Source organism: Pleurodeles waltl, unplaced genomic scaffold (genome assembly GCF_031143425.1).
Source record: "Pleurodeles waltl isolate 20211129_DDA unplaced genomic scaffold, aPleWal1.hap1.20221129 scaffold_84, whole genome shotgun sequence".
NCBI classification, from domain to species: Eukaryota; Metazoa; Chordata; class Amphibia; order Caudata; family Salamandridae; genus Pleurodeles; species Pleurodeles waltl.
In genome coordinates this window covers 1,548,985-1,561,659 of record NW_027150398.1, presented here as the reverse complement: position 1 = coordinate 1,561,659, position 12,675 = coordinate 1,548,985, and the positions used below count along the sequence as shown (strand labels likewise).

Sequence of the window (12,675 nt, the reverse complement as noted above, 5' to 3'; positions counted from 1 at the left end):
CGACGGATGTATTCTGCTGGCAGCCTGACGAAGCCTTCGGAGGCCCCGCGGTGGCCTGAGGGCAGGGCCATGGCCAGGCACAGAGATCTGGCGGCTTCGGGCTGCCATCCCGGCATCATCAGCGGATCCCTGCAGGACACACGCGGCGGTCTGGCCTCGTCCAATCTGGCAGTTCCTCGGAGGCCCGAGGCTTTCTCAGGCCCTTCCATGCGCCTGGGCTGGCCTGCATGGAAGATGGGGCTCGCACAGCCCTGGCTGGCAGAAACAACTCCCAGTGAGTGCCCACACCTGGCTACCTATTTATAACCCTAGCTTGCTGTCTCAGCTCTCATCACTGCGGTGCTCTCCAGAGCGGCCTCTACTGTTAGGTCTTGTGGGCCCAGGAGTGCTCCAGCGTGGACTCCCTCTGATCCCCTCTACCTATGTGGCCGGTCTTCTGAACTCAGCCGCCGCCTCACCTGAGAGCGTGGTTAATGAGGACTGCACGCTGTGCGCCTACAATATCTAGTGGTTATGCACTGAGATACCTCTCCGGTGCATCAGCCTGCCGCTCCGGCCCGGCACCCACACTACCCATTCTGCACCCTCGACGGATCTCGCTGAGCCATACATAACTGCTCCCTTAGACCCGCATTTGCAAATTGATAGCGCGGGTGCCAGGGATGCCTTCTCTCCTTCACTACTGCAGAGGGTGCTGATGGGTTCTCCGTGGCCCACCTGAGCATCACTAGGGAGGCAATATCTAGGACTATGCTGGTTACTTTGATTAGCTTGGTCTCTTGTTTTCACTGCATGTCCCCTACTTTGGTCTGCAGCATCCTCCACGAGCCATCTGAGGTATAGATGTCTCACCACTTGAGTCTCGCACATCACCCAGTGCCCATATTACAACCCTTCAACACCCTTACAACTACGCACAATGGGGCGTGGCGATCCCAAACAAAAGAAGTTGGCATTTGACTGCAGAGAAGCCTACACCATCAACATTCCTTATCTTATACGGAGGACCCTTCTCATACTGACTCGGCCACTATATCCTCTGACGGCACACCCACAATAATGGCGGCATTGCATGCTGTGTTTCAGGCCACTGACACTCGCTGGGACTCCCTCAGCAGCCGTCTGGGTCGTATGGGAGAACGCCTGCATCACCACAATACTCGTCTAGATGGTGCCAAGCACTAGAAGCTCTGACAAAGAAGATGATGCCTCCGGTACAGCGAAATGTCCAGTAAAGTGGAACGCCTGCTTAAAGTCGCAATTGTGAAAAAAGAAGACCTTAAGGCAGAATCCAGACGAAATAACCTTTGCATCATGGGTGTAGCCGAAATCACTGAGTCACCCAGACATTTTGGTGGAGAAACTACTCCGTGAACACGCCAGTCGCCCGACTTCACTGACACTTTGGAGGTGGAGCAGGCACATAAGTCATTGGGCTCACGCCCTCCCGCTGGAGCCCCACAACGCCCAATAATAGCACGCATCCTCGATTTTAGGGACACAGCACTCTGCTTGGCCCGGGAGAACTGGCCCACTCCACTACCAAGGTTCCACATTGTCCCTGTTTCCTGAATTTACCCTTGCTGTACAGGAAGTCAGACGCAAATTTACTGACGGTAAAAACACTCTTCGAAAGCATGGCCTCAGATATAATATGCTGTACCAGTGCAGCTTCGAGTTGAAGCCAACGTTGGACATCACATCTTCAAAGGTCTTGTAGAGCTGGTCTGATTCTGCAGATGACAACCTGAGAGCAGCGGCTCCTCGCGGCACGCTACTCCAGACCAATCACGCTCTGCTTGTCTACATGACCCACCAGGCTGAGGTGAACAATGTCAACATCTTGACCACCATTGCTTGGGAACTCACCTGAATTGAGCTCTTCACCCTACTAGGAAACTCCATCTATCCACCTATATGTTCATAGATTTTTGCAATCCGCTTCCATTAATGTGTTTTTTCTGATAATTTAAAGCGGATACCCACCCCCCATAGCGTTGTCACTACCCTCGAAGTGTACACCTAGATGAATGATTGTTTTGTTCCGTCTTTGTTTGATGGGGATGCACCAGTTTTCGATATTACTGGTGTGGGAGAGGGGTAGAGTTATTGTTGTATTGTTTCTGTTTTTATTTTCTGTTGCATTGCTACTACAGTGCATGTCAACACTGCACAGTTGACATTGTCATAGCAGTACCCCATAACGCCCCACACACTCTACCACTGTAGACATACCGTGAGCGCTGTTTGGCATGTACATCCTGGAACATCCGAAGTTAAACAACCCTAGATAGAGGAAGCAGCTAATTCCTTATCTTAAGATACAATATGAAATTGTCATTCCTTCAGGAAACTCACTCTTCCCCGGGAAGATTGCAGATTTGCATCCACTTGGGGCATGAGCCCATTTGTTTCATAATATAGCTCTTACTCACAAGGGTTATGCATCCTAATCCACAAGTCTCTTCCGTTTTTATATCAGGACCACATTGCTGATACTGATGGTAGGCATCTACTGGTCTCCGGCACCATAGCCGGTAGAGTGGTGCTTCTCCTAAATATCTACGTAACTAGTACCAACTCCCCTGCGTTTTACCCCACTCTCTCGGCCCTGACAGGACACCTACCCACAGATCTAATCCTGGTGGGAGGCAATTTTAATTTAGCTTACCATCTGCCCGCTGGCTCCAGCGGCCCTTCCGCCACGACCAAGCCCCGCTCTCTACGTGCGGTTCAGGACATTATTGACATTTAACAACTGTCTGACACCCACTACCCCTATGTTAGGGGATACACTTTCTATTCGGCCCCACGCGACACCTCGACCCATACAGATTATTGGTTCAAACCTCGGAGTGCCCTCTTTTGGCAAGCAAACGTGGCCCATCTGCTCCGCACTCTATCCGCTCATGCCCCTGTTCGACTAACACTGACAGTCCCATATCACGAATGTGCTCCACAGCAATGGCGCTTCCCAGAAAATGTGCTGAGGGGCGACATGTTCAAATCTGAGCTCCTTGACGCGATCAATGAGTATTTTGAACTGAACTCTGACTCTGTCACTAAACATGGTACACTTTGAAAAGCCTTTAAGGCCTATATTTGGGGTATTCGTATAGATCCAAACACATGAGGGTCCTAAAGAGCATTTGTGGGGTTCTGATCCAAGTTGAGAGTGAGCACCAAACTACTGATTTCACCACAATAGAAACTGCCCCGGCCTCCCTATTACACAGGCGCTTGGACCCTGCTGCAGCAATGCCGAGACCTCGCAGACCGCGAACTGGCTCTTTTTGGTAAAAATGCTCGTGCCCGTCGCTACGGTGAGGGTGAGCGACCAGGCCACATCCCATTGCAGCTACCATGCCCCAGCTACCAGAGCACCTATATTACCAGACTCCTTACTGAGGAGGGCACAATCCTCACTCACAGCGCCAGTATAGTTCAGACATTCCTACCGTACTACCAAAAATTATATACCACCTGGTTGTCTGGTACTAGTGAGGCAATATACACTTACCTGTCAGGAATAGTGATCATATGGCTAACAGAAGGGCAATGACAATTCCTGGCGTCCCCCATCACACAGGAGAAAATCAAACAGGCGACAGAAGCCTTGGGCGGTTCCAAGGCCCCTGGCCTGGACGGCCCTACAAGCAACTTCTATAAAGCCTTTATACGTGTTTTAGTTCCACACGTCTCAGAGGTTTATGCTGAGACCCCGGATGACGCTATTCCTCCACCCACATTATGCAAAGTAGCCATCATCCTCCGACTTAAGCCTGGTAAGCCAGCCCATCTCCACACCTTGTATAGACCCTTGTCACTCCTCAACTACGACAATAAAATCCTGGCCAAAGTAACTGTGACTCGCTTGGCTCTCCTCCTGGACAAATTTCCCCCCTCCAGATGGGCTTTGAGCCACATCGCTCTACTGCCATGAATTTATATACTATATTTGCAGTCCTGAAACAAATTTCCCAGACATTCCCATCTGCGGTTGCCCTCCTTGACACTGAAAAAGCCTTTGATTCTCTGGAGTGGCCATTTCTGAAGGTGACTCTAACTTAACTGGGAATGCATCAAAGCTTTTACGACTTCATCATGCTCCTTTACTCTCGCTCAATGGCGCGGTTAATAGCAAATGATCAACTAACTGATGCATTCCCTGTTTCAAGAGGCACCGTCAAGGATGCCTCTTTTCCCCCTTCCTCTTTATCATAGACCTAGATCCCCTGATCCGGCATCTGCAAGAACACCATTTGCACAGAGGACTTTGGTTCCGCCAGGGACCCCTCCTGGCTTCCGTCTACATCAATGACATCCTTCTATTTGTACGGGACCCCCCCAAACACACAGACACTGCTCCCCATCATCTGAGAAATAATACGATATGGTACTCTTTCTGGTCTCTCCATAAATCAGAGTAAATCTGAGCTCTTTTCTCTCACGGAGGCCTCTGTTCCATGTGCATTAGAATAACCTCTTTGCTGGTGTATTGATCCCCCTATGTACCTCAGAATCATTCTTCGTAAGCAGAGGGAAGAGGTAATTCGCCACAACTATGGCCCCACAGTTGACAAACTCACCACTCAGACTGACAGATGGATTCGCTGCCACGGTCTACTTCAAGGCGGATAGCCATTATTAACATGGTAGCGCTTCCATGCTTTCGCTACACGTTTCTGAACATCCCGATTGCACTGACCAACTCTTTCTTCACCACCTTGCACAGCCTTTGGACCCATCCTATATGGGCTGCTACTGTCCCAAAATCAAACAGGAGGCACTAACCCTCCCATAAGATAAAAGTGGCTTTGGTGTACTGGATTTCCAGTTGCATTATCTGGCTGTGCAGAGCCATTTCTCCTACCACTGACTTCCCTTCCTAAAACCAGGGCAGGTGCAAGCGGGTCAGCTCCCTGGATCTTCAATCCTGCCCCACGGAGTCCCAAGTGAACCCCCTGAGATACACACTCTCTCCACAACGTGCTGCGCATCGTCCAAACTCCGAAGGTATCTAGGCATCCTCCTTCTATACTCACTGGATAGTCCCCTTATAAACCATCTTTGGCTACCAATGTCCAGGAAACACTGGCACTGCGCGCACTTTCAGCCCACCAGCTACACGCTATAAGTGGCCTTTTCACAAATCGTAAAGTGGACGAACACACCGCATTTGAGACCTTACGCGACAAACAACCTGCTTACCCGGAGGAACAGGCTGAATGTCCCCCCTTAACTTTAGTGGTATTGCCTGCTGATAGCATCAGGCTGGTACCCAGTCTCTACCCCTCCTGCTTCACACTAAAACCAACGCATGCGCTCACATCCCGGCGGCTTGGGAGCGTGACCGGGGCTACTCCATCCCAGACAAAACTAGGTAGAACTGCTGCACACAAAGTTAACTAGTATCCACTAACAGTGGGCACAACGTACTTCATTACAAGTACCTCCATCGGGCATATACCACTCCCAAGGCCCTAGCGCGATTTGACCCCTCATGCTCACATTGTGGCCCTCCATGTGCGGCAGACAGTGCCAACTGTACTGTTATTCGCGCTTATTGGAATGATATATGTTGGAGCACACTACTGATCCACTCATGGCATTCCTAGAATATGACAAACCCTTGATCTCTGGACTCAGACGATTCATTGCCATGGCTTAGTTATTAGCTAAATGGCTCACAGCCCTCCTCTGGGCAACAGTAAAACACCCACAACCAACGACTGGCTGGAGGACATGACATACTGCAATACTACTAGTGAACTTTACACCTCTTTCGGCTTCAACCTCCAGGCCTAAAGACATCTGGGCTCTTGTCTCTGGACTCCGACGCCCCGGATACTGCCACTGACTAATCTATCTGATCTACGATCTCACGTCAGAGAAGATCTCACAGATACAGGACAGTGGCCTTGCTCAATGTGGATCGATAAGAGGACAAGGACACGTGCAGCTGTTCTTTGTGAAACAGGTCAGGACACACACACAGACTTCACAGCTAGACAAGAGATCTGATGAGGGCACACACACAGGCTTCACAGCTACACAAGAGATCTGATGAGAGCACACACACAGGCTTCACAGCTAGACAAGAGATCTGATGAGGGCACACAAAGACATTCTATGAGAGCATACGAGCAGCCTCAGGCCAGGCATTTTACCAAAAGAAACACTGGCATTACGTGCGGAGTGCAAGAAATCAGTCTTACCTGCCACCTCCACAATCTGGTGTCGAGCGATGTCATAGTAGGGATCGTCCCAGCGCAGGTGGGTGTTGGGCTCAGGTGAGTCTTTGGCTTCTCCGATAGCTGCAGAGAACACCAACAACATGTGTAAATACACTGCTGAGAGCCTAGAGGAGTGGGGCACTGCACTATGCTAGAGGTGTGGAGCCACCAGAGAAGGAGGCTGAACATCACAGGAAAGCATGCTTCACTGGGGCACAGTGTACAGCACAGGAGGCGGCACACTATGCCAGGGGATGATATTCAAGATCTAAGAAGGAAAGGACACAGAACACAGGAGAGGTCAGGGATGCTGCTCACGTGAGGGAGGGGACACTGTACAGCACATATGGAGCTGCTGCACAGCACTAGCGGTAACACTGCACAACGCAGGGATGGAAGCTGCAGAAGTGGGGACTTTGAACACACGTCAAAGAAAGGTTACACAAGCTGCATGGCACAGAAGGGCCACCTCGCCACATACAAGAAAAAGCTGCACAGCTCATGAGAAGGCAACACATGCAACAGAAGATGGAGCTGCCCCTGAGGGACATACACACCACAGCTGGGGAGACTTCAGAAGGCTTGGAGCACGCAGTACAGCACAGGAAGGAATGCCACACACAGCACAAGGGTTGGCAGAGCACCCAAAGCACACTTTACAACATGCAGGACAATGCTCTAGTGCACGAGGCAAAACGAACAGCAGGCTGTGCTGCATAACAAAAGAGGGGTGCTAGGTCAGGGAAATACTGTGCAATGCACAACATTTGGGATGGGGTGCAAGAGGAGACGCTGACTTCAGAGCAGCGGTCACACGAAGGGTACATCTGCCAAACTGACAGGGAAGCGAGAGAGATGGAGGAAGGCCCTCCCATGGCAGAAGCGGGTGTCGTGGGTTCCTGCAGTCCATCTCTGCGCAGATGCCAATGTTGGGAAACAAGCACTGGGAAAGCCAAGAGATATGGTGTTGGCTGCTGAGCTTTTCACTTTGCCAATGCTTACTCTGCTTGAGGATGTTTTTTGCAAGAAGGCACACAGTGCATGAACTGAAGCAATGCCAGCAGTCAAACCACACACAGAAGGCACAGTACAAATACTTTTTATTGAAAAAGTAAGGTCTTGGCTGACGCTTAACCTAAAACTAGCACAGAGACTATGAAAAAGAATACTCTTAACGGCTAATTGTTTATTAACTGACTTGCAACACGCCTGGGAATGTTTTGAAAGGGAGAATAAAAAGATAAATAGAACATAAATCCTCAGCTTCAATGATTAAAGTGACCAAGTGCTACCCGGCGGGTACTAAAGGTTTACTTGCAGCATAGACAGGGCAAACCATGGGAAACGGTCCGAAGCCACTCAGGGGCTGGACCTATATTGTACCTCCATCCCAGCAGTCGAGAGGAGCACACTACCACAGCCCACCCAGGGTTAGGACTTTGGCTTCTACCAGCAAATGGAGTCCCCGAGAGCAGATGCAGAGTGTGGTCCATTTCATAGCCCCAGCGACGCGGAGTGTACCAGACCATTGTACCATAGCAGTGCATCCTCAACATCAAGAGGGTGGGACGTGACGTACACTGCAAGAGCCCCATCTGCAGAGATCAGCAGTCTCTTCCATGTCTTCGAGGTGGTGTGTACCTGGCCTGCTGTGTCACCACATAAGGATTTGCTGCAGCAGGGAAGGGTGAAGCCACCTCCACAGGATGAAGGAGATCAGCTGTTATGACTGCCTGGTGCCCAATGCAGAGTAGAAGCAGTTGTTCCGCCCTGCAGGGTCTGAAGAGGACAGTACCAGTGCCTGCAGATGAGAGGGTGTACACTACTTCCAAAGTCCCTATGAGGGTAAGAGATGGGGGCCTGCACCCCCTTCTTCCACTAGTCTTACAAAAGACTGACTTTTCAGGCCCTGGCCTCACAATACTACAAGCTGCAGCAACATCCAAACCACCTGGACCTCGGTGCCTGCAAATTAAAACTCAGAGGGATCATTGTATCTCATGCACTCTCACAGCATGTCGCTGGAGCCCCCCCGAAGGTCCATATCACCTACCTGGCTTGGGATATTCAGGAGTATCGTCCAGAGGCCAGTTCTTATCGTCGTCCAATGACGTCAGTTTGAGCTGGTCCAGGGACTGGTTGGTATTGTCCAAGCCCAGGTCATCCTGCAGGTCTGTGAGAGGGTCGCTGGCCATGCTGCTTCCTTCAGATGGCAAGACCAAAGCCTACAACGGGAAGTGTAAAGAGGTACTTCAGGTACAGCAAAGACATACACAGAGTGCAGAGTAACAGATTCCCTCACGCAGCCACCTAGGGTGCGCCACAGCCGTGCAACCCCCACCACACGTACAATCACAATAGTACATTGGAGTCTAAAAGGATCCTGCGTCACAATACTCTAGGTTACCTTATAGGGCTCTGCGTCACAGCACCGGGATGTATCCTATGGTGTTCTGTGTCACACAACCCAAGAATACCCGAGGGGTGTGAGTAACAATACTGGACTAAGGCCCTTATGTACTAACCAATTTTGCATTTCTTAACGGTCCGAATCAGTATTTCGGGCCGTTAAGAAATGCAAAACTGCTTTTCGGTATGTATGAAGCATATGCAGCGTCGTAAAATATGATTTCTACCCAGTAGAAAGGGCATTTCATGATTTGCAAAATAGGAAATCGCAAATAGAGCTTTCCAAATTGCAATTCGGTACTGCACGTACATAGCATTTCCTAATTGCAAATGGTTGCAAAAAGGGTATTTAGGAAATGCAATTACCATTGAATTGGATCTGATGTTAACCAGGTGCAAACTTTAAAAAAAAATAAAGGCACCCAAAATGCATCAAATAAGGTCACCCTCTGTCTAAACACTAAGGGGCGGAATGGAATGTCAGATGTCACTAACTTTATCTGTCTTGTGGGGGAGGCTGCTCTGCAAGTTGTAGTAACAGACATGTTTCTGCTCATGAGCACAGCAGGTATTGTGCTCCACCTCAAGTGTTTAGGGCCTCGTTGGGATCAGTGCAAGCGCCAGTGGCTCCCACGGTTCGGCAGTAACACCCTATCTGTTGTAGTTCCATTATAAGGGGGGATCTGGCCAGGGCGGAGTACCTGCTGAGAAGTATCCCTCCTGCTCCCATAGGTAAAGGCTGAGCAGAGCCCGCAGAGAGCAGCCCCCAAGGTTCCATTCTAAGGGGGTATCTGGCCAGGGCGGAGTACCTGCTGAGAAGTATCCCTCCTGCTCCCATAGGTAAAGGCTGAGCAGAGCCCGCAGAGAGCAGCCCCCAAGGTTCCATTCTAAGGGGGTATCTGGCCAGGGCGGAGTACCTGCTGAGAAGTATCCCTCCTGCTCCCATAGGTAAAGGCTGAGCAGAGCCCGCAGAGAGCAGCCCCCAAGGTTACATTCTAAGGGGGGATCTGGCCAGGGCGGAGTACCTGCTGAGAAGTATCCCTCCTGCTCCCATAGGTAAAGGCTGAGCAGAGCCCACAGAGGCTCCATTAAAGAGCAGAGAGTTAGCAATTAGTGGCAGAGGGAATGGGGAAGCTGAGGATGCCCACCCCATCCGAGGGGAAGCACTTCTGAAGCTTGTTAGGGCAGGCCCATGAACTATGCATGGACCCATCTCTGCACATCCTGATCAGAGGTCTTGCTTCAGTATTCTAGTTCAGCCTCCTCTGCTCCTCGGATGGAAGCTGCTTCCAACAAATGTTCCACCTTTCCTACCTGAGCACACACTGCAGGAAAGAAGGAGGAGCCCTTAACTTCACCTCATCCACCCAATGACGGAACGAGGGGGTGGGGTCAGCATGGAAGAGACGAGGCGCAGCCTAGAGACTCAAGCAACTTACAGCCGCAGCACTGTGACATCACAAGGGTCTGCCACACGGGTAACTGAGACGCATGCAACTCACAGCCACAGCACTGTGACATCACAAGGGTCTGCCACACGAATAACTGAGACGCATGCAACTCACAGCCACAGCACTGTGACATCACAAGGGTCTGCCACACGGATAACTGAGACACGTGCAACTCACAACCGCAGCACCGGACATTACAAGGGTCTGCCACACGGATAACTGAGACGCATGCAACTCACAGCCACAGCACTGTGACATCACAAGGGTCTGCCACATGTATAACTGAGACGCATGCAACTCACAGCCGCAGCACTGTGACATCACAACAGCCCGCCACACAAATAACTGAGACACATGCAACTCACAACCGCAGCACTGTGACATCACAAGGGTCTGCCACACGGATAACAGACACGTGCAACTCACAACCGCAGCACCGGACATCACAAGGGTCTGCCACACGGATAACTGAGACGCATGCAACTCACAACCTCAGCACTGTGACATCACAAGGGTCTGCCACACGAATAACTGAGACGCGTGCAACTCACAACCTCAGCACTGTGACACCACAAGGGTCTGCCACACGAATAACTGAGACGCGTGCAACTCACAACCTCAGCACTGTGACATCACAAGGGTCTGCCACACAGATAACTGAGACACGTACAACTCACAACCGCAGCACTGTGACATCACAAGGGCCAGCCACACGGATACCTGCGACACATGCAACTCACAACCGCAGCACTGTGACATCACAAGGGCCTGCCACACGGATACCCAAGACACAATCAAGTCATAGCCATTGTATTATAGGATCAGAAAGACACAAGGACCCGCCACATAGATAACTGAGTAACAAGCAACTCATATCCTTAGCATGTCAAAAGTACATGGGACCCGTAGCTCAAGGACACGGGCCTCTATATGCACAACAGGGGCACAAGCAATTGTTTCTGTTGCATTTTATCAATAGTACATTGGATCACAATGTCACAAGGAACTTTCTATTAGGAAATCGCACTTTTGTGATTTCCTAATAGCGAACGCAAATCTGTTCGAAAAAAGGTTACATACATTCCGTTTTGCGATTCCCAAGTAGCAATCTACGGATTTGGTATTTGGGAATCGCAATTTCGGAATTTCATACATATGGGCCAATACCCTTTATGGTTTTGCGCGACATCCCTTGAATGTACCCAATAGGGCTTTACCTCATGACTCCCAACTGTACCCTCTTGAGCTCTGCTTCGCAATACCTGACCGTACCCAACAGGCATGTGTGTCACAACATCCCTATGGACTGCAAATGTATGGACCAAATGGACCCTATGGATTTTTTCAACGTCACAACACTCAAATGTACTCTATTGTGCCTGCGTCACACCACTGGAATGTGCCCTTTACAGCCTGGTTGTACCTACTAGAAAAACACCAGCCTATCCGAGGGGGCGCAGCCGCAAGAAACAGAGTCAATCCTATGGGGCTCTGCTGCACAACCCTAAAATGTATCATAAGGGACAGAGCATGACAACACTCAAGTGTACCCTATGGGGCCCTGGGTGAACACTCAAGGGCACATTATGGAGCTCTGTGTCACAACACTTTACTGAACCCTATCTCTCTTACGGAAGGGACAACCAGGCTTTCAGATAAGACATAGTACTGACTGATTTAGTGGCCATAATAGAACAGCTGCATGGCAGGATGAGAAACAGTATAGAAAGATACGAGCCTCGGCTTCTCAGCAGCATCCATTAACTGCCTACCATATCATCTTGTGTCTGCTGGGATATGGACAGGCATGGTCTGTCTCTTTCTTAACAAAGAGATGGACAGGTATGGTATGCCTCTTTCTTAACACAGATGGACAGTCGTGGGCAGGCACTGTCTGCTTCTTTCTTAACAGAGAGATGGACAGGCATGGTCTGCCTCTTCTTAGCAAACAGATGGGACAGGCGTGTTCTGCCTCTTTCTTAACAAACAGATGGGCAGGCATGGTCTGCCTCTTTCTTAACAAACAGATGGACAGCCATACTCTGCATTTTTCTCAACAAACAGATGGACAGCCTTACTTTGCGTTTTTCTCAACAAACAGATGGACAGCCATGGTCTGCCTGTTTCTTGATAAAGAGGTGAACAGCCATGGTCTTCTCCTTTCTTAAACAGATGGACAGGCATGGCCTGCCTCTTATTTACAGATGGACAGGCATGGACACCCATTTTTTGCTCTTTCTTAACAAACAAGACAGGCATGGGCTCCCTCTTTCTATACAAAAAGATGGACAGGTATGGTCCGCCTCTTTCTTAACAAAGAGATGGACAGGAATGGACAGGCATGGTCTGGCTCTTACTGACAGATGAACAGGAATGGTCTCCCTCTTTCCTAACACACAGATGGCTAGGCATGGGCTCCCTCTTTCCTAACAGATGGACATGCATGGCCTCCCTCTTTCCTAACAAACAGAAGGCCAGCCATGGTCTGCCTCTTTACCAGTTAGATGTGCTTACTGATTACTGATCTCATGATACACTGTTACCTTAGGGGGCCTCAAGGCCAGGATGATTTCCAAATT

General features: G+C 50.1%; 1 protein-coding gene across 2 annotated transcripts in view; it reads right to left on the bottom strand.

Annotated features, from left to right (window-relative positions):
• LOC138281256 (rho GTPase-activating protein 1-like) overlaps positions 1-12,675 on the bottom strand; it is a 158,770-nt gene that overhangs the window by 121,901 nt on the left and 24,194 nt on the right. For both annotated transcript variants that reach the window (XM_069219585.1, XM_069219586.1), the window contains exons 2-3: positions 8,290-8,461; positions 6,219-6,317 (exon numbers count right to left, since the gene is read on the bottom strand). In XM_069219585.1, coding sequence (XP_069075686.1) covers positions 6,219-6,317; positions 8,290-8,431 — 241 coding nt within the window. In that variant the 5' untranslated portion in view covers positions 8,432-8,461. The remainder of the gene's footprint in view (positions 1-6,218; positions 6,318-8,289; positions 8,462-12,675) is intronic.